This window comes from Lacerta agilis, chromosome Z, assembly GCF_009819535.1.
Source record: "Lacerta agilis isolate rLacAgi1 chromosome Z, rLacAgi1.pri, whole genome shotgun sequence".
Lineage (NCBI taxonomy): Eukaryota > Metazoa > Chordata > Lepidosauria > Squamata > Lacertidae > Lacerta > Lacerta agilis.
This window is the reverse complement of record NC_046331.1, coordinates 27,836,943-27,863,555: the sequence shown is the minus strand read 5'-3', so window position 1 is coordinate 27,863,555 and position 26,613 is coordinate 27,836,943. Positions and strand designations below refer to the sequence as shown.

General features: G+C 39.6%; 1 protein-coding gene across 5 annotated transcripts; it reads right to left on the bottom strand.

Moving 5' to 3' along the window:
• Positions 1–318: 318 nt before the first annotated feature.
• ZNF711 (zinc finger protein 711) lies at positions 319–25,425 on the bottom strand. Of its 5 annotated transcripts, none has more exons than XM_033137042.1 (9): positions 25,227–25,425; positions 20,288–20,389; positions 17,774–18,304; positions 8,790–8,948; positions 8,210–8,356; positions 7,434–7,571; positions 5,787–5,834; positions 4,826–4,969; positions 319–3,113 (listed from the first exon to the last, which is right to left on the bottom strand). In XM_033137042.1, the coding sequence occupies exons 2-9, from the start codon at positions 20,364–20,366 to the stop codon at positions 1,936–1,938; spliced, it is 2,424 nt and encodes an 807-aa protein (XP_032992933.1). In that variant the 5' UTR covers positions 20,367–20,389; positions 25,227–25,425; the 3' UTR covers positions 319–1,935. The 5 variants fall into 5 exon arrangements, with proteins under 5 accessions (XP_032992933.1, XP_032992935.1, XP_032992934.1 ...); XM_033137044.1 differs by having other exon boundaries at positions 5,787–5,831; XM_033137043.1 differs by lacking the exon at positions 25,227–25,425 and adding an exon at positions 23,699–23,717.
• Positions 25,426–26,613: the final 1,188 nt, after the last annotated feature.

The following is a 26,613-nucleotide window of genomic DNA, read 5'->3' as shown; positions in this document are numbered from 1 at the left end:
CTAAGGCTCATGTGCAAATTAACCCTTTTCCTCAGCGCATCTCACTTCTACAACTCACTGGCTGATGAAAGGGAGGAGTTTGAAGGCAGAGTCAATTTGAGTATTGCAGGACCACATTATGGAAAGCACTAGGAAGCAAAATTAAATGTTAACATTAGAAACATGGACCAAGCACAAATCTGATGCTTACTGTGATTGCAACTTACAATAAATCCTAAAAAAAGTGATCAGGTTGTCAACAATTAAAATCTGAATAAATGATGAGTAAGCAAAACAAATATCTAGCCTGAGCAAGGAATGCAAACTTTTTCAAGAAGCTTGGAGTGCAAGAGATGCATTTTATTGTATGCTCATTACAATGAGTAACACATTTTGAAATAATAGTCCCACATAACAGTGACAATCTTATTTTACATCGTGTACATCATTTTTTACAGCCACATAAAACACAAGGTTTCCCAAAGTTAACTTTCTGAAGTTTAGAAATATAAAAAAAAATTTATTCTCAAGGAACTGATTCTCATCTGGTGCAAAAACAAAGTATGAACATTATCTGAAACACAAAGCCACAATATAGTAGCATGAAGTAAAGTTACAATTTATTATGTGAACAGCTGTGTGCAAACATGAAGCAACTTAAAAAAAAGTTTTAAAAAAGTACACATTATATGCATAACATTTATGAACAGTTTTTAATTATTAAATAGCCCTAGACCAGCTTGTTATATTAAGCGCCATTTTGATTTGCAGCATGCTAACACAAAGCATTGTTTAAAGGGATGCATATTTCAAATGTATACACTGTAAACTGAAGATCCACCTCCAAACTCTAGCGGCAGCATATTGTTCTGGTTAAATACTGCATATATAACTTTCTTACAGATTGAAAATGCATGTTTATAGTATGGTATATGTTTTGTATGAATTGATTAAAAGGTGCAATTTTCATTTCTATATGGAAAATTTTTAATTTGCAAGGAAGGGCCACAATAGTCCACCTTGCCAGGAACACTGCCCCCTAAGACTCCCTAGAAATTTCCAACCAATGTAATCTTGATATTCTTTTTTAAAAAAGGAAAACAGTAAAATAGCAAGAAAAACAGTGCCAAATCATAGCACCAACAGCCGCAACCATCAATTTTTTATTCTTTTTAAAAAATATTATAATAATTAGATTGGCCAAAAGGTAATTTTTGTTATATGTGCCATACTGAACATTCAACTGCAGCTTTCAGATAAAGGGAAATTATATACACACACATCTTCAATCCTAGTACTGAACAACACCTTTTGAGCTCAAAAACAATGCTGTATTTTTAACACCATATCCTGCAATAAAATAGGTTAGCAGCTCTGGGGAAAAAAATGTTTAAATATTGCTCATTGAACCTAAATAAAGGAAGGAAACTATGTTTCCTGGTGAAATGTGTGTTTGCTTTAACAACAAAAAAGACAGATCTCAAAATCTAGCCAATTCTTGTTTCCCAGCACAGTTAAAAAATGTAATGACAAAGCAACTGACTTCTACCTGCATATTGTAGACTTGCCATAGCAAACATTTTTTTAAACTCCCACCCCCAGTTTTCATTAAGGATATAAATGGCGTTATTGATAAAGGGCTAAGATAACGGTCTTAGAATTTTATTTAGCTTAATTATATATAACACTTTAAACAGAAGACATTCAAGGTCTCTTTCCGCAGCTTTTCAAACATTCATCTCTGCATTTTATAGTGTTCTTTAGGTTTAGATGAGCAACAATCATAGGGCTATGAGATCCCCTGTCAACCCTAATACTTTTAAAGACTTGTAATACAAAGAATGTAAAGTTATGATTTAATATCAAGCTTTGAAACCAGGAGAAACAGTTCATGAGAGTTTTCTTCCCCAATTAAGCAGATCAGTTTCTAAACCGTTTTCTTCTACAGCTCATATGTTACATTAGGGCCTCTTTGTGATGCCTCATTATATGCTGATTTTTCTCTGATGGTCTACGGAATCCCTTTTTGCAGTACTCACACCTGTGCGGATAGTCTTTTGTGTGTATTGATATGACATGCCGCTTGAAGCCTGATGCATCTGTAGTGCTATACTCACAATACTGGCATTGATAGACTTTCCTTCCACTGTGGGTCTTCATGTGCTTCTTCAGTTCTGTTTGTTGCCTAAATCCTCTCTTGCATCTTTTGCATTTGAAAGGCAGGTCCTTAGTATGAACTGAGAGAATATGCCCACTAAGTACAAAAGGATCTGAAGTCTTAAAGTCACAGTGCCTGCACTGATGTACCTTTTTACCTTTATGTGATTCACTGTGCTTCTTGAGCTCCGATGGACGGTGGAAACCTTTTTCACATACCTCACATTTGTGAGGAAAGTCCTTTGTGTGAACAGATATTATGTGCCGTTTCAGGTCACTCGAGTTGGTGCTCTTGTGGTCACAGTGTGGGCACTGATGAGTCTTATGCCCTTGAAACAACTCTGTGTGCTGCTGGAGTTCTTTCTCATCTGTGAACGCCTGCGGACAATGTTCACATTTAAAGGGCAGGTCAGTACCATGCTTGGTTTTGATATGTGTCTTCAAATTGGACTGATCAGCACAACGGAAGACACAATGCTGGCACTGGTAAGGCTTCTCCCCTGTGTGGGTCCTCATATGCTTTTTGAGCTCAGAAGGATGGCGGAATCCTTTCCCACACTCAACACAAACATGAGGGAAGTTCTTGCTGTGAACTGCAAGCAGATGTCTATTAAGCAGTCCTTGCTCTGCTGTCTCATAGTCACAATATTTGCACTTGTGCAATTTAGGTTCCTTGTCCCTTAAGATCAGTTTATTTGAACTCAGTGGGCTTGCTTCTCTGTATCGCCTGGTGTACTCTGTGAATTCATGTGTTTTGTCAACTTTGTTGATGAGCTTATGGCTTTCCAAATGATTGTGAAAGCTTACTTTCTTGTTAGTTGTAAAATCACAGTCTGTGCATTGATATTTCTTCTTAATCATGTGATCTGGGTGGTTTTTCATATGCCTTTTCAAGAATCCCCTGGATTTAAATTTTTTCCCACATATGTGACAAGGGTAGACGGTTAAGGGCTGTCCATCAGGACCTATTATAACAGCTGTTTTAAACAAACAGAAAATATTATGAAATGAAAAAGAATGATTCTGACATCAATGAAGGACAGCACAATATCATTTTTTAATAAAACACCAATCAAGTAATGTTTTGAATAAAGAATAGAGCAATCCAAAAGTGGGAGAGTGAGAACTAAAGGCATATTAATTCCTTTTTCCTATGACCAACTAGGTTCATGCCAGCAGGGGGAAAAGTGTGGGACCTCCCATTTTGCCTTTTTAATGTTCCTTTCCTACGTTGGGATTTATTTATTTTTAAGTTTCCCTCCCACTGATTTCAATGGGATACCAGTGAAGTGGGAGTGGGTTGAATTCTGTGGATCCAGTCTCAGCGCATTTGTGGAACATTCTTTTTGCAATTTTCAAAATCTGCTTCCGCAGTCTCAAAGGGAGGCATACAAAGTTCACTAGAGAGGAAGATCTTAATCCTATTATGACTAGAATTTGTATTTATTGTTTATAATTCTTATAGTCTTTTCACTTTCCAACTATATCCAACTATATTTTCAATTCTACATAATTTTGTCAACATATGCTGAAATTTGCTGCTGATAACAATTAAACAAATCTTCACTTTTGAGGATTCACCAAGAGGCACTGAAATTTAACACTTTGACAAAAGAGACTGAGGAATGAAAGACAGTTCTTGTGTCCAAAGCTGAAGCTAAGAACTTCAAACTTAGCAAGCTTCTAGCTGGACAAGTTCAAAACACTTGTCATCAATATTTGGGCTAACAAGTTTGGAGATTAAGTCCTAAAACAATACCGGAAAAACAACAACTTTACATGGATTGCTTTCAGAGACAACTGACCATCTCAACCAAAATTCCGAAGTCAGGGTAGTTCAATATTCCAAAACAAAAATGTATGGTGCTAGAGGGATGACGGTTAAGTCTATTTCCCTGGATCAGTTTTTGTTTGAAAAATGGCGTGGGGCATTTTTACCAACACATTAAGTTGGCTGGAAAAAAAAGCTTCCTAATAAGGCATATTCTATGCACCCTGGTGTTTAGAAGCACACACAAACATCTCCAAGGTTTGGGTATTTATATGTATTCCTGGATGGTTTCTGTTTGACATTTTTTACTCCAGCACTTTACACTGGCTGAGGTAAAGAAATACTTCTATTGAAAAATTCAGTTGATTTCCTTGGAATTTTTATGCGGAGACTTTTTATTTTTATTTTCAGAAAGAAAACTGTAAATGTAAGTGGTTGAATTACTGCAACATTGATTTCTGCTGTGCAAATGACTATGTCCCATAATGACTACACTGTAGTCTAATATTATGTAAATTCTGCAATGAAAAAATGCACTGAGTGGTGGTTCTTTGCCCTTGCTGATTTTTAAAGTAACTCTTTGTGCTGGCTGTGCACAAGCTGACAGTGCAACACAACAAAGAATAATCTCTTATAAACTGCCTTTTAGAAATTTCCAATCCACATGCCTCCTACTATGTTAATATAACAAGAAATACTACATGAAATTGTAGTATAAGAAAGCCAGGAAACACTCTTCTGACTATGCAGCTAATAAGATAAGAGAAAACTGGATGAAATCGTAAGGTGTCTTTTCCCAAAAAAGAAAATCTTCTAATGCTGTAAGTATACAGAATCAACTACACCTTTATCTTCTAATTTAAGAATGCTAAAAGCTACAGATAAGTAGGTAAAAGCTAGCCAAGGAAGTCATTTTACCTGTTTGCCACTGCCTTGCTTCCCCTCTCCTCCTTTTCTTGGCTTTCTGTTTAAGCAGTCTGTTTGTGCTAATGCTATCACAGATTTGCAGGTATTGTGTTGCATTACCATTTTTGTTTTCTAATCTTGCATCCAAGTTGGTTCCTGATGTGAAAGACCAGATACGCATCACAATGTTGCAAGAGGCTCCCTTATAAGAGCTTATTTTGTACACTGAAGCTGTTTAGAGAAAGGACCATCTGTTGCAATTGTGTTTGCACTGAGATTGGGACAATGGGATTCTGCTTCATCATAAGATGCTAGAAACACACACTGGATAATAGCCATATATATTTTTTAATACAATCCATAGAAAGCAATGATTTGCTTTTGTTTCTATTCATCTTACATAAGCTGTTCTGAAGCTAAGTCTGTGAAGAACAGGGGGAAATACTTTGAATTAATAAATGAAAAAAAAATGTCAGCCAACATCATTCTCACATTCAGGCTGTGATCATATGCCCATTATTAGGAGTAACTCTCAATGAACTCAGTGGGATTTATTTCTGAGTAGACATACTTTAGGTAACATATCAAAAAGAACTCCTATAATGAAAGATTCACCAGATCCAGCATTGGGAATAGAGGAGAAAGGCACAAAAATTGCTCCAGCATAGCTTCTTCTTGCTTCCTTTAGCATTTTAATGGAGTATTTCATCCAAAAATGAAACAGAGGTAGCTGCTTGTAAGAGCTGGTGCCAAGTTTAAAAGGAAAGGATTTGTTTTGGGAATGTCACAGCAGGGCTATTGACAGCCCTATGCAAGGAGCTGGTTAATATCATAATTGTGTTTTCGTTTACATTGAATTATCTGCTGTATTAATATTAATGTGCCAATTCTTATATAGTTGCTGATGAAGCCTAAATGTAGTTCACAACATCTTTGCAAAACTAGACATATGAGCAATTCTTCATCTACTGACCTGTTGTTTGACAGTCTTCATACCTTCGGGGAAGTCTTCTATCATCTCCTAGGGGAACAGATACTTCATTGAAACAGTTCACAAATTCCAGCTGCATGACAATTTCAAAGCAGCCCAACACAGAAAACAACTAAGCTAATCATTTCTATTTCCAAGTTACTCTTTTACCAACCCCCCAAAAATCTCACACTAACTTTCACTTTAGATACATGATTTGCTGTCAGTTGCTTCAAAATAAAACTTACTTATAGTCACTGCTTTCCAGGCATTCATCTTTTTTATGCCATAAATGTAGTGTCTACATTATTATTTTTCATTACATACAACAATAAGTAGCCACTAGCCTTTAAATGTTTGTATGAAGCTATCCTACAAAATAACATTTGCACATTAGTTCACAGCATTAAGAGAAACACCATACAATTTGTTAGCACTGAGCCTCTGATTTGTAAGAACCATATGAAGCAGCCTTACACTGAGTGTGACCATTGGTCTTTCCTAGTTTTGTCAATTTTGACAGTAACTTTCTAGGGTATTAGATAATTGTCTTTTTTACCATCTTCTACTTGAGATCCCTTTTTAAAACAGATGCTGTGGATTTAAAAGAGATGTTGTGGAAAGCATATTCTCTACCACTGAGCTATTGTCCCTTTCCATAGGAACATAGATATGTGCACACATTGCTACACATCAGTGGTTGTTTGGCTAACCCTCTGTATTCCCTTTGCTACAATCTTTTATTCCAGTGCAAAGATTCAGAGAAGGGTATATATAGAAACAGGAACTAAACAGAATGAGGAAAGTTAAAAGGAAGTTTTTAAATTATGCTCTTGCTCAGCCAGTTGTGAGGACATGGGACAGGATGGAACACATAACACCAGCCTATATTGCAGCAGACTTGGGCTGCTTAAAAGGGGAAATGTTGGCACTTTAAAAAACCAAAAGGGCAAAATATAAGAGCTTTTCTATTCTGGAGACCATACCACAATTCTGACTACCAAAATTAAATTGTTGTCTGCCGTGGAAAGTGTGTATTTGTGGATCAGTATTTGTGGATCTCTGCTTTGTACAGTAGTCAGATAGCATATGACTTTTGTCACATTTGTAACACCATCTGAATTTGCCATCTAGTGAGGGGTTGTTGTTTTTTTAATGAAATATATATTTGTATTTTGGGGATCTGGGTTTCAAATGCTTCTCTAATTTCATTAGGTGAATTCAGCCATTTTTGTAACATTTTCTGGGGGAAAAGAATGGGTAGCACAGGGGTAAACCTCAGAGGCCTAGGAGCAGCACTTTGAAGTCTAAGTGTAGATGGGCTGACAATTTCCTATAATTACAAATAGAATATGCAGACACATGCATGAAAATGGGTTCTTTGAGCAAGTGTCTGAAGTTCCCTTACTATTATTAAATATTAAACCTTAAGACTTAATTTTGAAAGCTTCATTTCAATTGCCACATGAACTGCAAAAGGGGGAAAGCACTCTGGAGAGTCTTTAAAACGAATCCATGGTCCTCTGTACAATATGTTTTATTATGCTTTTATATCCACTAAATGTTAAAATTATTATTTGGGCAGAGATGGGTTAGTGCAATTAGAAAGGAGAGAAGGGACTCTCATGAAGTCACAATCTAGCATCCTACCATAAGCAGCAGCCCATGCAACAGGAACAAAAGTTTTATTCACACCAGTGTCTTCAAGCTGTGCATCAGGCAGTGATGTTGCTTCTTCTTCACCAACAATAACCTCCATGTAAACTTCATCAGCTATTTCAGCACAACCTATATTTAGTTTTAAAGGGTATAGAAATTAATGACACTATATATGCCATTTTCCAGCTTTGCTCAATTAATTCATATTTGATTTAGTATAGTTATCCCCTAAACCAGAATCTACCAATCTATTTGTGAAAATCCAGAATCAGAACGCCAGATTCATGAAATTGCCATCAGAGTTCCCCCTCTATGTTCAAGACTACAAACTGATACATATCTCATAGGAAAGAAGCCCACTTAACTTGGTAGGGGTTGTTTCTCAGCAGGAGTAGACAAGCGGGGAGGGGCACACCTATATACCTGACTTCCTATTAATGGGGTCAATGTGCATACCAGGAGAAAGCTCTGGTGGGGAGGTTGGTGCGGTACAGGCTACACCTAGTTCTAAATAAAAATGCTTAGGATCGCATTTCAAAGAAAACTGTCCATCTATGTATCAGATCACAAGTCCATGATGTGCAATATAGTGCAAACAACAGTACACACGACAAGGGTGATTGAATTTCAGCTTGTTTGTGGACTGGTGCGCATAAAATAATCATAGAACAATATAGAGATAAAATCCCTTCATGTTCTCAAGTAGTTGCGGGGGGAAGAGAAATGACAAGGTTACTTTCTTAGCAACACAAAAATATAATTCTTACTAATATCTTCATCCTCCTGAGAGGAATCTTTAACAGCCATATAAACCATCTTCTCTCGCTGTACTCTGCCAACGCCTCCTTGCTCTAGAACTCCAGCTACAGAATGCCCATTATGAAAGTCACTCTCTGTTACAATTTCTGTTCCACCTTGAAGAGAAGTAATTTTTATTTGATAACATTTTGATAGGAACAGTAAAATGTTTCATTTCTTTTCTGTATGCTTGATGAAATAACAAGACAACTGTCAGGGGGGGCAAGACAGCACGGTGGGACAGCATTTTAATTTCCATTTAGCATGACAAATTGTCATGGTTTGGACATATGGGGGAAAGGGGTTGGTTCTGGAAGTTGAGTGAGATAGCCAAGGCAGAAGCTGGGGGTGCTTCAAGCTATATGTAATCTATGGGCAGAGTTTTCATGGTTTTGTTTTGGTATCTTAGTTATTTTAGATTTCCTTATGAAAGACAATGGAAGGAATTTAATTGGAAACCACTATGAAGAAGTATTTGTTTTACACAATGTAGGCAACTGGATTTTGTAAACACTACAAACTAGCAACACCAGAAGTTGTGATACTTACCTATTTCCACATCATCCTCAGCTTCAGCTTTAAATATGTAAACTTTAATGACTTCAGAACCAAAACCATCATCTTTAGATACATCATCATGTGAAACCTCAGTGCTGATTTTTAAAGGTGTGTTTCCAATATGGTCTAGCTTTTCCCCAACATCATCCACTATAAAAAACAAACAACAATAAAAACCAGTTAGAAGGAAGCAGGAAGCAAGTATTAGCAATGTTGCTCAATTGTTCTTAGCTCATTCATGCAAAATGCAACATGATTTGCAATAAAAAGCTGGTATACAGACCAATCACCTTACTTTTCCTGTTTTGTGAATATTTTACATATGAATAGATTTGTTTTATTTTACTGTTTTAATAAATCTCACCACCAAAAATTACAAGCACACTGTAGAATCGTGTCTGTTACATTATAATGTCTGATTAAGCAACAAATAACCCAGAATTGTTTTGTATTGCTGTCCCTTTCTCCCTTCACACACACACACACACAGGATTAAATGGTAGGTTTGTCCAATTTTAAAAAGGAAATTAACACAGTATCTATTTTCTTTGCAAGATATCAAAATATCAAACAAATCCAAGATGTAGCTTGCTTTCCAGAGTATAGCATTCGGAAAAATGACAGAGTGACAGAACAACAGTATAAAATGTTAGTGAGTCACCCTGTAAGGGTGATGTAAGACTCCAGGAAAGATGTAACACTTCAGATTTATAGATCAGAACAGGATAGCATTATCACTCCAATATACCCCTTCCCAACAGGAATTATTAAACTCATGCCAAACTAACCGTAACCATGGTTGGCCTAATGAGGGTTCTTTCTAGATATTGATCCATATGAGATATTGATCCATATGAGTTGTATTCAACTAAGTCCTACTCAGAATAGACCCACTAAAATTATGTATGTTAACTTCAATGGGTCTACCCTGAGTAAGACTGGTGTTGAATGCCACATTATATCTTGTTTAACTATGAACTATGCTTCAGGCCAGTGCCAATGTGTGTCCTAACCGGAGTTAGACTTACAGTGCAAGCGCAGGAAGAATGAAAGAAAGCATGTGATATGGCCCTGCTTCTCATCTCTTAATCATGATTTAAGAGATTTGGAACATTACTTCTACAGGTATATTGGGCTTAATTCTGAACTCATAAACAACAGCTGCATACCAATTATTCCCTTTCAATACTATGAGCAGTATCATCAAGTCAAAGTGCTTTGAACTAACAAAATTCAGTATAATTTCTTTTGCTGGAACTTGGAATTAAATGCCCAATGACACCTCTCTGCAATTGGTCAGCAATAGGCAAATAGGGCTCATTTTCACATAATACATATTTACATGTACTAATGATACATAACACTTGAATTTAACAGTGCAAATTTGTGTGTGTTCATATTGCCTGTGCTGGATGTCATTTAATGATACCTGCTAAACAGCAGCAGTATTTGGTGCCATTGATGAAAGTGGTATTTCAGAAATCTGTGAATGAATCAGAACACTGCTGGAACAACTGAAGACACAACTAAATAAAAATAAAAAACCTAAGCACTGTTTTTCTTTTTAAATTTATCAGTAATGCTATGGTGAATCATTTTTTTAAAAAAAAAAATCCTTGACTGAAGAGTTATTTTTAAATGGGTGCTTGGTTGTTGTTGTTTTGGCAAAATGGGCATTATCCATCCCTCCTTATGCAACTTGCTTGTGTGAGAGGGCATCTCTGTGGCATAGAGTAGCCTTTGGTCCTCAGATTTTGGAATGCAATCTCTATAATCCCTAGCCAGCATGACCAGTGGCTGGGGATGATGAGGACTGCAGTCTAACATCTGGACTCAAGGCTGAGAAGTTTGGCAAGCGTAATGGGAGCCTTTTTCTTCCATCAACTCACAGTTAGGTGTGCATGCTGAAAACTTGGGGGATTGCCTCCAATATGCACAAGAAGGGAAGATCGTGCCACCAGCACAAAATAAAGTTGTTCTTTCAAACATATGGTTAATAAATACATCCTTAACTACTCACTTAATGGAGAACCTAATCCCAGATTGGAACAATGAACATTTTATTCTTCTATAATAGTCCCTTGTTTTTAAAATGAAAAGTATTTATTCTTCTTTTTAAAATTTCATGGATCAGTATAATCAGTAAACCTATGCCACAGTGGGATTTTAAAAAGGCTATATTCTCTATAGAGAATATTGGTGATAAAAAGTAATGTGTAAATGCTTGTGGCTAGAAAGCCTAAGAATTTCAGACTATTCATTAACAGTGAAGCAATAATTCCGCAATCATAAGATATGTACTCAAATGTCAAAATTAAAAGATGGCAAGCATGCATAAAATGTGACATTTTGGAAGATAACATTAGTGCCTTGCCTATTGTTTTTTTCCTTCCTTCTGTTTCCTTCTTTCAAGGTTCTGGTTGAAAAACCCCATTTGATGCAGAACAGCCCAGTTCTGCAAATTCTCATGCACTGGTTTAATTTTAGTCATCAAAAATAATTCCCGGAGAACAAGTATAAAGCAATAAGAACATAAATGTAAATCATAAGACAAAGAATGCCAAAAAAATCCAAAGTTCCTGAAATGCTAAATGCAAAGGAATAAGCAAAAACAAAATGACAATGCTTAATCTCTAGCTGAGAAAAAAAGTGAAGAAAAATGGCCAGGCACACTTCTAGAGAATTTTTGTGAAATGAACCAGTCTAGTTGCTCCTACCTGTTGGTGTTCTTAGCCAATGAGTGAAGTCAGAGCTGTGACTGATGAGTTGTTTGGACACCAGGCAACATAACTGCTGTTTCACCCTCCACTTTAGTATTTTTCTTACTTCTGTCTTATTTGCTAGTCCTTGGATCCACACAACTGCTGTTCTGTTTTGTTTTGCTGCCTGCCAGCCACACAGAGCAATATGCAGGCAGCCACTTGAACTGCTTAAAAAATATGTGTGTTGGGAGTAGAAGAAGCAACTCCTCAATAACTGCCTGTGGGCCATATGGAACAACTTCTTGAAAATGTGAGGAAAGAAATATGGCAATCCTGCTGATGCCGCACTGTTTTTGTTTTGCTGCCTCCTGGGACATGCAGCAGACAGCTGCTTGAGAGGCCTCCACTGACTGAATACAGGCATGGGTGTGGATATGGTAACCCTTTTCTTGTTTCTGCTGCATGCCTTCCAACATGGACTGTCCCAAGGTTTTGGGGTGGACTCATTGCAGAGGTATCATAACAACAATAAATTAATTTTAGCTTTCCCAAATTGTGGGAGTGGTAATGCTGAGTCATTATCACCACATTTTTCCTGATTGTTTCCATGTTTTTGTTGGCGGGCGGGGGGGCGGCATTTCAGAGGCATCATTATCACCATGAACTTTTCCTCCTGTGTGGTGCCTAGCAGGGATTGTTCCCAATATATTTTCACAAGGTAGTGTTTCATGCAAAGGCAGAAACATTACTATTATCATCTCCTCATACAGCCCTAATTTTGAAAAAAAAACACCTTATAAATGAGTCAACCTCAAGCATTGCAATACTCTAGGGCAGTATTGTTCAATGCCTACTCTGGGGAGTTTTATATTTATTTTCTGTTATTTTCCTTGTCTTTCTATTTTTTCTATTCAATGCAGATAGCCAGAAAAGAAAAGAAAAAAGAAGAGAAGGGAAGGGAAGCGCAAAGCGAAGAAAAGAAAAGTCTTGCCAGCTAGCATCACATCTTTATTTGTGGCTATGTATGTGTATGGCTGGCTGTAGTAATTTAAAATTATTTCAGGATTCAGTTATATTTTATTTTCCAGTTCTAATCTATAGCAGCACACCAGCAACAAACAACATCCAAGACTTAATGTTTGGAAAAGTAGAAAGCTTTTCAAAACTTATTTGCTAACAAACTAATACAAAAGAATAGCCTTTTCCCCATTTTTGAAACATGTTCTATTCCTGTCTAGTTTCTTTTTCTGCTCTTTTGGAAGTGCCAGCCATTTTCTGACTGGTGCCCTTAGCACCTTCTCAAAATCCCAAATGTTCCTTCAGGCCAAAATGTTGGAAACCAGTGGTTTGCATGTCATCCAAACCAGAGAGGTGAAGGTATCTCCTCTTTATCCACCAAGGTTGTTTTACAGGTGTGGATTGTAGTTAAAGAGGAGAATTAAAAAAAGAAAGAAAGAAAAACTTTTATTGATTTTCAGAAAAGGAAATTATTAGAAAAGGAAATAATCCCCAAAAGTAAAATACCAAATATAACAATAAAACCAAAAAAGAGGTAATTACCATGTTGTATGGCTTTCATATTATTATTATTATTATTATTATTATTATTATTATTATTATTATTATTATTAAAATTCCTATACCACCCTTCATTCAAGGATCACATATGACAAAGGTGCTAACAAGGTGAGACTTTAACCACAATCCTGGGTTCTGATGACATACTAAATGAAACACTGGCTTAGATACTACTCTATGCTGAAAGGACCAAGGAGAAGCAAAGAAGGTGCAAGCTCCTCTCTTGAAACAAGCACATTTGCACAGTCCTAGTAAGCCATAATAAGGTGAATGAGGTTGCTGAATTCCTTAAAAAAAATTCTCCTCTGTGTAAGTTTCAGTGCATGACTTATGCATGAGATGAGATTAGGCATTAAGTCACTGAGTTGATGATAAAAACTGAAGTATTCCAGGGGTCAAGTGTAATTATATTCTTCACCATTTCTTGCCCATTTATCCTATATAAATGTATTCTAGCAACTAGTAACTATATGGGGTAGGGGAAGCCAGGATAAATATTCTTATTGCAAAAATACCGTATATTGCGGCGTATAAGACGACTGGGCGTATAAGACGACCCCCAACTTTTCCAGTTAAAATATAGAGTTTGAGATATACTCAACCACAGATTTTCCACCCAGCGTATAAGACGACCCCCGACTTTTGAGAAGATTTTCCTGGATTAAAAAGTAGTCTTATACGCCAGAATATACTGTAGTACCTTCAGGTAAAACATTAGTACTGTACCAGCATTATTGTAACACATAAAAAACACCTAACTTACCTCTCTTTCTTCCCAAACACATCTGTTAAAAATTGTTACCGGTAAGTCTTGCCTGAAAGGCAGCAGCATTACAATAGCCAAGATAATAATGAAGTAGTATCTTGAAATGATCATCCAAGATTCAAAGGTGTGTACCACACAACAAAATTAACATCTGCTTAACAAAGTTCTTTAAACATAGTAAAGTTTGCATCCAGTGACAAAATGTCTGCAATGCTAGGAATATTTTAATTGAATATAGTAATTTCTGCTTTTAGAACGTCTCGTGTTGCAGACAAAACACCCTTCCCTGTTCAGGTGGTTCAAGCAGTGGTGCAGTGGTACCTCGGTTTAAGAACAGTCCTGTTTAAGAATGATTCGGTTTATGAACTCCGCAAAACTGGAAGTAGTGTCCCGGTTTGCGAACTTTACCTCAGTCTAAGAATGGAATCCAAATGGTGGAAGGGCACTGGCGGCAGGAGGCCTCATTAGGGAAAGCGCACCTTGGTTTAAGAATGGTTTCGGTTTAAGAACAGACTTCCGGAACAGATTAAGTTCGTAAACCGAGGTACCACTGTACTAACATTTCTTTTGCATGCATGCTGCCTTGAAAATGTGGAACAGTGACATGGATTTAGTCACATGCAAACAGAAGAGACATTTAGGATACAGTCCTACACACAGTTACCAGAGAGTAAGCCCGACTGAACTCAAGACAGGATTACTTCTAAACAGACTTGATATTACATTGTTAAACTCTACTGAAAACAGCTGCTTGAAAAGAAAGCTTTTCAGCTGGAATCACAGGAAGTCACGAAATAACATACTGTTTCTGAAGTAGTTATCAATGTTCTGTGTCAATTTTATTTATTTAAGGTGTTTATATATTGCTTTTCGGGTAAACCTCACAAGTGGTTTACAAAAGATTAATTTATCACACTGCTGAGGTTTTTTCCCCATTTGTTAAAGCCCTTGTTACAGAGACATGTTAGAAAATATGCTTGCAAAGGTGCTTAAAATATTGGAAACAAGGGGTCAAATAAAAATGTGGCAAACGTGTTCACATTTTTCAACTCTTGCAAGGTATTTTAAGGGATGCTACCATGTGTGTGTGTGTGTGTGTAATACTTCAGACATTATAGAAATGTACTGTATCCATCAATCATAGCTTGACATCTAAGTTAATTACTTATGTCAATTCCATTCAATATGCACCCTTCAGATTCCATCCTTCTTCCTCAACAAAATATACCTAGGTTTAACAAGGAGACTTGCGCAGACATCAGCAGAATTATACAGATATGAACTAATTGAAGAAATTTCAGTTTCATGTATTAATAATCCCACAACTCTCCTCACCAAAAATTTCATTTTAAAGTAATAGCTGCAGGACTTTTACTTTCTGGTCTGGTCCACACAGTAAACCCATTAGCGGAAGAAACTGAATAAATCCTGCAAATTTCAGTTATATTGTTGCTCTCAGCACAAATAATTCCTGAAGGGATTGTTTGCAAGAGAAATTCTGCAGAAAAAGCCTGTTTACCAAAGAAGAAAAAGGGTAATATTTTCCACCTCTAACTTACCTTTGCAGCTGTTTCCAGATGTGAGGTGTTCAGATTCACTGTAGATTGCCAGCTCTCAATTCATATGATGTCTCAGTATACACTATGTTGGTGATGTCACACCCAACACAGAAGTCCATGAGACGTAGTTTTACAGTTGTGCATTTATTAAGTAAGTTTAAATTTGCTTTACAGTACCTAGTTTCTATCTCAATAGAGGCATGTATTAATAATTTTAGCAAACTATGCAGCACCATATTGCAAGTGTAGGTAACTTCTGGCCATCATACGAGATGTGGCTTAGCCACTCATACAGTGGTGCCCCGCTAGACGAAAATAATTCGTTCTACGAGTGTCTTCGTAGAGCGAATTATTCGTCTAGCGAAGCGGCAATGCAGCGCGGAGGTTTCCGCGCTGAAATTTTTTTTTTCCGTCTTGCGAGGCAGCCCCATTGACATTTTCGTCTTGCGGGGCAGCCTTCCGCTAGCGAATGCCGTTCGTCTAGCGAGTTTTTCGTCTAGTGAGGCATTCGTCTAGCGGGGCACCACTGTATTATGGCTCAAAGAATAATTTCTGAACATGTGGTCTACAGCATGACCCACAATGTGATTCTAAACATTGCTTGTAAGAAATCCCACTACCATTCCAGACTGCTGTGGTGACATTACTAGGGGTGGTGGAATTCTATTAGAATTAAGGCTGCCTTGCCAAGGCATGGCACCAAGAAAAAGTTGCCAATCCCTGCTATACTGTAGTAAGCAATAAGAATAAGATTGGACCCTGTTATTACTAGTTGTTTTATGTTTTTATATTTTTTTACTGTTTTCATGTCTGCATTTTTGTACACCACTTAGAGACTTTCAATTTTAAGTGGTTTAGAAATTGTTTTAAATAAAATAAATAATAGATTTTTGAAAGAAGCTGTGGTGGAATATTACGGTACCCCTAAAAAATAGCTGCAGTGGGTAGCATAGGATCACCAGTACTGTGCATGCAGGGCCATCATATGGATCAAGAGCTAGCAATCCACTGTGGGTGTTTGAACATCACAAACATAAAAAAACAAAAACAAAAAGATGTTTCATTATTTGTGTGGGGTTTTCTTTAGCTTAAACAAACTGATGTCTTCCTTGTAACAGTTGTCATGCTTTTTAGTTTCCCACAGCAAAATCAACAAAGGAGTCTTGGCGGCACCTTAAGGGCAACACACACAAACATCTCTCTAGCTCAGAAAACCCTGCATGCATCTGATGAAGTGGGTCATAATCCACAGAAGCTCATGTCATGGTAATTTTGTAAGTCTTTAAAGATGCCACAAATCTGTTGTTCTTACTATCTGATCTTCAATTCATGTACCTTGGAAGTTGAACGGAATCCGTTCCAGAAGCCTGTTTTGACTTCCAAAACGTTCAGAAACCAAAGCATGGCTTCTGATTGGCTGCAGGAAGCTCCTGCAGCCAATCAGAAGCCCCGTAAGATGTTCAGGTTCCAAATAATGTTCACAAACTGGAACACCCACTTCTGGGTATGCAGCATTCGGGAGCAAAAATGTTAGACTTGCAAGGCGTTTGGGATCCAAGGTACGACTGTATTGCCACTAATTCCCTTAACTGCCAATTATAAAATTAGTTTTGTTGTTGTTGTTTGTTTAAAAAAATAACCTTTAAAAATGTCTACTTATTTAACATTAAAGTATTCCATTTGGAAATGTGTTCTAAAGATCGCAAAGAATTGAAGTGTTATATGTGCACTGCTATGGAAGGTTTTTTTGTTTTGTTTTTGAAGATTCTTTCATAAGAATTGTTATTTTAAGTCCTCCCAACCATGGTTCCCAGAATATATATACTTTAGAATGTTGTACTGTTCCCATAAACCTCTTTAACCGTGAAAACAAAATCTCACTGTATTCTATCCAATCATGTTCTTCTGCTGATAGAAGGCTCTTTGATCTAAGAGGTTTGTGTTAGCAGAAAGGGAAGGTAGAATTTCTTTTCTCAAATTCTCTTTCCTCTGCAACTCCTCCAAAATCTGCTCAAGAGAGCTGGGGAACCCTTTGGAACAGTGAAGTAGGAAGTGTGAATAATTGCAGGAGAAAGGGGAATTTGCAGAAATTTCTATTTTGGCTCATGGAAGCTTCTTCTCAATCCAACAGTATTCTATAAGCAGAGGGGTACGACTGGATAAAGATTTATGTACACTAGCCACCTACCGCTACTAACCAGAAACCATATTTAAGCAGTATTGACTATTTTACGGTCGTAATGCTATTTCTTCCAAAATTTTATTGGGAAAATTATATTCAAACTGACAACCAATTATACTTCATAACCTCTCATCACCGGATCACTTCTAGTCTGAACAGACTCAAATGTCATATAAACCTTAACTTACAAGATATCATTAAGTAGTCTTCAGATGTGCTCTTGCCATCATCATCATCTTCAGTCTTTATAGTAACTGTAGAACCAGGAACAGTGCCAGCTGCCTGAATCACAGTTTCTGTATCTGAATTGGTTACAAGAACCTCTTCTGAAACCATTGTGGGAGAATCTGCTCCTGACACAGAATCTTGTACCACATGTTCCAAATGTCCATCAGGGCCCGTAACAAGATCAGCCACAAAAACCTGATCAGGAACTCTAACAGTTTCTGTTATTAGATCTGAAGTCAAAACATGATCACTGGTATCTAGAGCTTCTTCAATAGCTACATCAGCTTCCAATACAGATTCGGGAACTATCACCCCTTCTGTGACAACATCGGTTTCGGTTATGATATCAGGTCCTTGGACAACTTCAGCCGCTAAGCCATGATCAAGAGTTATTCCATCATCTGTGACAACATCGGAAACGAGTACAGCTTCAGGAACTGACACAACAATATGATCTCCATCAATGTGAGCAGTACCAGCCATTCCAGCCACTATGAAACAATTGTAAATGAGATAAAGTATTAATTGATGTATTGCTGCAGCACAATACTATGCATCTAAGAAATACATAGAATGAATGCAGTCAAACTACAGTACTCTCCTACCTTTCATTACATTTAATTTTAGTTTAAGGAGGGCATATTAGGAGAGTGCTCTGTAGTTGAGCTATCCTCCCCTTAGGTAGGATAGGTGACAGTAGCTCATGTGACGCCTGGTCTTCAGAAGGGGAGGGGAGGTTTTGCTGGCAAATCTTTGATAACCATATTCAGAAAAAAATGGTGACATTCAATCATGTCTGCTTGCTTGTGCAACAAAATTCCACTACCACAATGCCGTTTTTGGTTTCTATTCTCCAGCACCCAAGATCTGCTCTGAAGAGTCATCCAACCCTCTGGATCATATTTTGGGTGCACATGAAGACTGCAGAGTGAGGAGACAAAAGAGAAATCCCACTACAAGAGCAGACATCCTCTTGTGCTATCCTAGATATCACCCAATGCTTAAGGAATTCAATGAAGAATAGAATAGAATAGAATTTTATTTACGGCCATAGGCCCAAACAAGTAAAAAAACAAAACATAGGTAACAACTTGTGCAAATTCAATGAAGTTGTTCAAGTATATCATTATGCAATTTTGTTCAACTTTGGCAAATATTTGTGCTATAGTACACCACCACCTACTACAGATTAAAAATCAGTACATTCAAATAATTTACCTCTGAGTATACATGCTTAGGTTGTTATAGAGCAATTCTATACACAAGAAGCTGGTGTAAAGCAAGCGTTAACCCTATGAAAAGTTACACCAGATTCAAATGCTATTCAGGAGCACCGTTACTGCCCTAAGTCTGGCAGAGAGAAAACAAGCCTTACAAATATTTTTTTAAGATACAGTACATTTTTGCTGGCTTGACTTAAGCCCGATCACATGACCAAGCTGAACAGGTTAAGATCCAGCCAAAGCCTCTCGTAATTCTGCACACACCATGTTACTTTTGCAGGACTTATGCCAGCTTAAGATCCACTGGGCTCAGGTGAGTCAGTTGAGTTACAGCCGAGTTGGGATGGGGGAGATAAACTGGTGTGCAAAGAATGAGAGAATTAAGCCAGCATAACCCAGCTGTGCTAGAATCTCCCAGATGAGCTGAAGATTTGATGGATCCTAACCCGCTCCTCTTGGCAGATCTTGCTATAGAATTGCTCCCTTAGTATATGGAATAAAGGTAAAGGTAAAGGGACCCCTGACCATTAGGTCCAGTTGTGTCCGACTCTGGGATTGCGGTGCTCATCTCGTGTTACTGTCCGAGGGAGCTGGCGTACAGCTTCCAGGTCATGTTGCCAGCATGACTAAGCCGCTTCTGGCAAACCAGAGCAGCGCACGGAAATGCCGTTTACCTTCCTGCCAGAGCGGTACCTATTTATCTACTTGCACTTTTGACATGCTTTCGAACTGCTAGGTTGGCAGGAGCAGGGACAGAGCAACAGGAGCTCACCCCATCACGGGGATTCGAACCGCCGACCTTCTGATCAGCAAGCCCTAGGCTCTGTGGTTTAACCCACAGCGCCACCCGCGTTCCTCTAGTATATGGAATACAACTAATTAAAAAATAATTTTAACTCTCTACTGCCATCTAATATTGCGGTTTCCATTATTTCAAAAATTAAATACAAGAATATTATAAACAATTGTTTTGGTAATATTTTTGCAAGCTCAATGTAAATATATAGTGTGTACTGCAGTCCATACACATCCCCCATGCCTCTGGTCTACTAAGGCAGCAAGCCAGCAATACTGCTACACAGAAGAGGTAGCCAAAAGTGTCAACCACCTACTGTGCTATAGCTACTCTCAGGCTCCTGTCCTACTATCTATGCCATGTTTTGCACCCATGCCAGAGGTTATTCATTCATTATATACAGCAGGTGATTACTAAACAGTCAAGTTAAAAATAAAAGTTTGTTGTTGTTTTACCAAAATCTTGCATAATCATAGTGTGAGGCATTTTGGACTCCTGTGTCTGCAACCCAAGACTTCCACCACCTGGATCCATAATCCTCTATGCTCATTCAAGAACTGAGGAAAGAAAGTGAATAGAAATTACTACTTGTAGTAACATAACTATCTTAGAATGCGTTTCTTACAGAATTCAATGCACATATATTTAGCAAGTGCATGTGTGCATCTTCTTCTTACTAGACTTTACAACAAGAGCAAATATCAGCATGACTACCCAGCCTCTCCTGGTAGGGCAGGGGAGATAAAATAATGAATACATATATTTTGTGCTTTGACAGCTAAGGATTTTTGCTGCAGTTTTTGCACATTTATAGAGTGTGAAATAGTAAAGAGTCATGCAACAGGTGTGTAAGGCTACTGGGACAAGTCTGCAGCAATATTTTTACCACCACATAACAAGGACCATTTCAGGTTCTCTGTCCATAAACATACCTGCATATTATGATTTTTAAATAAAAGCTGCAATTTCAAAACTTAATTATTATGAAAACCCATTACATATCAGCACATACAATACTACTACATCATTCCAGTTTTTCATGGGACTGATTCATCTTATATTTTTATATTTAAAGATTCTTTGCTAAATAGTGAATTCAAAATATTAAAAATGTTCTGGGTTTTGTCTTTGAAGAAAAAATGAAATCACACCAATGAATATCTTGCCTTTTTATTTTAATTTTGGAGCTTTTAAAGGATTTTTTTTCATAATACATAATAAAAATAAGAACAAAGACAAACAAATTCACCCTCCCGCAACACATTTAAAACACCATCGGGTGTCTTATCAGCCATAGGCTTGGCTGGAGAGGAACGTTTTCGCCTGCAGCTTAAGGTGTCTAACAAAGATGCCAGCCAAACCTTCCTGAGGAGAGCATGCCAGAAATGGAGAGCCACTGCAGAAATGGCCCGTTCTTGTGTTGCCACCATGTGGACCTCTTGTGGAGGAGGCATACAAAAAAGGGTGTCAGATTATCATCTCAGGGTAAGGGTAGGTTCACATAGAGGCACTTTTTGAGGTACTACAATTGGTGGTATTTGACGCCAAATAAACTGTCTACAATGTATAAGAGCATGTCAAGCAAATCTTGGAAATACTGGAGGGTTATTTTTATGTATGTGGCAGACATGTGAAAAAGCTATGAGATTTGGGGAAATGATATACAGTGGTGCCCCGCTAGACGAAAATAATTTGTTCTACAAATCTTTTCGTCTAGTGGTTTTTTCGTCTAGCAAAGCGGCAATGTAAACTGCAGTTTTCACTAGACAAAAAAAAACCCGAAAAAAATTCGTCTTGCGAGGCAGCCCCATACTTTTTCGTCTTGCGGGGCAGCCTCCCGCTAGACGAATGCCTTCGTCTGGCGAGTTTTTCGTCTAGCGAGGCATTCGTCTAGCGGGGCACCACTGTATAATGAAAGGAAGATGTTAAAATTGGCAATCCCCCCCCCAAAAAAAACACCTGAGGCTTTTCTTCTAGAGATATTAGGGGGAAATGTCCCAAAGAATATGATTAAATTATTTATGTGCACAATGACAGCTGCCAGAATCCTATATGTACACAACTGGAAGGAAGAAAAAGTCCCAATCAAAGAGGAATGGGTTGCAAACCTAAAGGACTATGCAGAACTGGTGAAGTTGAGAGTGAGAGACCAAAGTGACCAACTTTTTATTGAAGAATAGAAACCCTTTTTGCAATATTTGAGAAAGAGCTATAGTCAAATAAAATTATGGGCAGGATGTGAACTATGTGCAGTGGATTGAGAATGACAATAAATGTAACAAAGGAAACATGTATTAGATATAGTTTGACATATAACAGAATATAGGTGGGAATAAAAACATCAGGGAGGTAAGGGTGGGAAGTCACCTTGTTCATTTTGCAAGAGAAACATATCTTGAATTTGAAGTTAATGTGTTTAAGATTTTAAAATTGAATAAAATGTATTATTACATAAAAAGGAGTATGTAGCACCTCACACAGGTATGAATCAACACATGGTATATCCCTCAGCATTGTTAACATTTGTGCCTATGTTCACCAGAATCCCGTCCGCCCAGACAGTGCCTGAATTAGACAAACTGGAATCTTCTTGATTGCCCTACCCTTCCTTTCTAATCATCCTTTAGTCATGGTGGGTCAGTGTGAGAAAAAGGATGGCATAGATGGTCCAGTCAAACAGGGCTCTTCTCTTACATTTTACTAACCATGCTCTAACCTTGTGGAACAGAAAGTGGCAACCTGCCTTAGGCTGAATAATAAAGACTTCAATTCGTTGCCCACATCCCAAGGAGTAAATTGGGGGAATCGAAGATGATATCAGCTATGTGATTTCAGGGGCTTATGACATATTCATTTATACCATAACCTTCTGACCATGCACACAAAGGATAATTTCCCCTTATCTTCCAACAAAGCATGTTTACAGGTAAAATTAACTGAGCAGGGCCTGAATAGCCTGGTTCAGTACTGTATGAAAAGGAGTGCCACCTCAGAGGAGTGCCCAATCTAGCAGATTAGGACAAGAGTTCCCTACCTGTGTGAGAAAGTGAGTCTGTGTTGCTTCATTTTTGTATGTGAGAAGAGTGTATGACAGTGACAGGAGACCCACCAAAAGTCATATTCACGAGGCTCAGAAAAACCTGGAGCTAGCCCTGGTTCAATGGGGGCTTGCTCCTAAGAAATGTTCACAGCAAGGGTAGGCAAATCTTTCAGTTAAAGGGCCACATCTGGGTACTAAAATTGCATGGTGGGCAATAAATAGCACTGCAAGCATTCCACTCATGAGGGATCCATCTTTTTGCAAGGCATAGAGTCCATCCTGGGCAAGACCACATCCCTGTCAACAGCAGTAACTGTGAGTCACTCAGCTGTTAGGCAGCAAATGTTTGCAGGTAGCTTTTTGTTTTGTTTTTTAAGTGGCTGCTGCAGTTGCAATTGTCTCGCCCACCACTCTCCCAACCAACACAGCAGATGAGCCAAGCAGCACTAAGTCAGCAGAGCTACCAATAGGCATTTAATAATAATAATAATAATAATAATAATAATAATAATAATAATAATAATAATTTATTACTTATACCCTGCCCATCTGGTGCGGTTTCCCCAGCCACTCTGGGTGGCTTCCAACAAGAGATTAAAAATACATTAAAACATCAGTCATTAAAAACTTCCCTAAACAGGACTGCCTTCAGATGTCTTCTAAACATCAGGTAGTTGTTTATTTCTTCTTAAAGTGTGGAATTACAGATACTAATAAAGAAACACCTAAATTTTGTACAATTATTTTGTACAACCAGACATTTTGTACAATTAAATATAAATGGAAATGTCCAGGACAAACATATATTGAAAAGGACTTGACCTACCCCATGAAGACTGTGGATGCAAAATTATACTTCCCCAGGTAAAAATAAACTATGTTTGCTTGCAGCAAGAAATCTAGGTCTACAGCCCTACTCAATGTCAGCTGCACTTATTTCCCACAGCAAAAAAATAAAATAAAAAATAAAAATCTGTTGCAGCGGAACACAACATCAGATGTTTTTAATCATATGCATCCGATGAAGTAGGCTCTAGTCCATTGAAGCTTATAGCATAAATCTGCCGCATTTTAAGGAAGTCAAAAGATTGGGTTGGGATTTTTTCTGAATCGTTTCCCAGTAAACCCGAACAGGCTAAGCTCTGCAAATCTAAAGCACACAGGCGAGCGAGTTCCAACTGAACTTAAAAATAAACATGCAGAGGAGATCGGACTGCTTATGAGAATAAAAAACACATGTTCGAGACCAAGGCGCGTAGCTTTGCCACCTAAATTTTTATGTTTCATTTCTAAAAGGCTTCTAGCTTGCTATTCCTCAGCACGCAACAGACGGCTGGGGAAATGCGCGTGCATGGGGCGGAGACGCGCATACTATATACAAACACACACAAAAACACACACACAACCCTCCTCTTCCTCTCGCTTCCAATCAGCGCCCGTGATGAGCAAACAATAAAGCGGCGCTTTGGAGCCCGAGTCGGGCAAAAGGGGGTGGGGTTGTACCCATCCTTCCCCGGGGCGGTGTTGCGCGGCCGAGCGAGGGCAGGGAGCCAGCGGTGGTGCCTAGCGCGGGGCCCGAGAGGAAGCACGGCAACGAGGGGGCCCATCGGCTGTGGGAGACAAAATACTCTCTCTGGGAAGGCGGGAGGCGGTTTCCACCAGGGACAGCTCCCCTAGCAGGAGCTGCGAGGTGGGAAAGCAACGTTTTCCCCGCATCGCCGGGCCTCGTCTTCACCCGACTGCCGCCGCTTCCTTCTCTCTCTCTCTCTCTCCCCCCCCCCCGCTTTCTGTCGCGCTTCTACGTTCCGCGGCACTATGAGGCGCAAGAGGGAGGACGGTTTGTCTGATGCTACAGCCGCTGGGTGTCAGTGAGAAGAGTTCGCGGGCGGGCGGGTGTGTATGTGTGTGTGTTTTAAGGAGCTTCTGTAAGGTGGAGGGGGACGAGGGCCTCTGCCGAGCTGCGCTTCTCTGCTGCAAAGGGCGCCATTTTGTTTTCCGCCATTTTTCCGGCCGCCTTCGGGCCCGGCCACAGCCCCGGCCGAGCAGTATGCGGAGGGGGAGAAGCCCGAGCATTCGCTCGCGGCCGTCTGGCTGTGAGGCGCGAGCCGGTTCATACGCTTCGTATTTTTGCTTCGTTCGTTTTTTAAAATTAAAAAAGCGGTTGTTGAGATGAGCGGCCCTGTAGGCCTCGGGGCGCGGCCTGCTCCGGGGCCTAAGCGGCCTGGCGCCTCCTCCCCCGCCGCCTCCCCGTTTTTTAAAAAATAAAATCGAATTTATGCTCAATTCCCTTGTCGCGGCTGAGCGCACATCCCCTTCCCCGCTTCCCCCCACACCGCCGTCGCTCTCCTCCTCACCTTCGCTTGGCGGGCTCGGGCCCGAGCGGGTGGGGAGTGCAGGCCCGAGGACCCGGCCGCCTCGGCTGTCGCTTTTCGGGGCCTGGCATTCGGGGTCCGCCAGGTCCGAGGCCTGCACCAATCACAGGCTAGGGCTAGGAAACGGCAGGCGGGAGGGAGCGCGCGCGGCCTGCTCACTCACAAACTCACTCCCCCCTCCTTTGCTCTTCACCCTCGCCCCCCCCCCCACGCAACCACCAGCAGTCTCGCGACCAGCCGTTGCTGGAACACGTCACCCAGGCGCAAGCATCAACCGCGCGCACTCGCGCGCCCCCCTCAACTTGTTTAACCCCCCCATCTCTCTCATCTTTTGAGACCCTGCCGCCGCCGGCGGTGTCCAGAGCATGCGTAGCAAAAGCGAATGAGGCTTTCTATATGCCAGTACTTTCCTTGCCATTAGTTGGCGCGGGGGGGGGGAGCCCAAGCAAAACAAAAGCCAGTCGAGAGGCTCCCTGGATTGACTGCAGTGACGGGGGAGGGGGGATCACGGCCATCGAAGATGCGCGAGCGCTCAATGGTCCGTCGCCTCACGCCATTGCTGTCCAGAAAGGAGAGAGGATGTCGTCTTGATACCCCAGAAAAATAAATGAAGATGGAAAATAACCGACCTAATTTTTTTTGGGGGGGGGGGTGCGGACGGCAGGAGTTCTGATCTCGAAACCCGCCCCCGTCAAAAAAAACACGGAAACTTAACAGGTCATTTTCAGCACCGTTACAATAAACGAGAACTGAATTTGGTACCTCAAAACGCGTCGAATGGTTATTTCAAAGAGGCAATAAAAGACATGGCAGGTGTGTGCCCCCCCCCCCCAAAAAAACCCTACACAACTTGAGTTTCTCTACCGTTCTTTTTTTCTCATGTACAAATCGTAATTCTTGCTCCCCCAACTCGTTTTTAAACGTTCGCCACGGTTGTATCTGGCCAGCCCTTTCTTTAAGGAATCTTTTGTCCCCCTCGGCGGTTGGCAAAGAGGTTGCGGCTGCCATCCTAACCAAGGGCTACTGGGAGTAAGCCTTGTGGAACCCAGTGGGCTTGCTTTTTAAGTCTCCAAGCCTTCGGATCGCACCCCAAGCCTCGCTGAATATTCAGCTGGGCTTGCTTCGGACGCATACGATGGCGTTGTTGCTCTCCTTTATCGGAGAGTTTCCCATTTGCAGATAGGAAACAGCTGATCACCCTGAACCCAGAGTATTTTAGGCTGTAATCCTCGACACACTAAGTACGTTCTATTGAGATCAAAGAATAAAGTTGGGAGGAACCCCAAAGGTCATCTAGTCCAACTAAACAACTGTGACAGATGGCCATCCAAACTGCTTATAAACCTGCAATGAAGGAGACTCTGACCAA

Coding starts and splice junctions, on each gene's coding strand:
- ZNF711 (XM_033137042.1), bottom strand. CDS start 20,366: ATGGATCCAGGTGGTGGAAGTCTTGGGTTGCAGACACAGGAGTCCAAA. Junction 18,305..20,287: donor TATGATTATGCAAGATTTTG/GTAAAACAACAA, acceptor ATTGTTTCATAG/TGGCTGGAATGGCTGGTACT. Junction 8,357..8,789: donor TGAGGATGATGTGGAAATAG/GTAAGTATCACA, acceptor CTTCTCTTCAAG/GTGGAACAGAAATTGTAACA.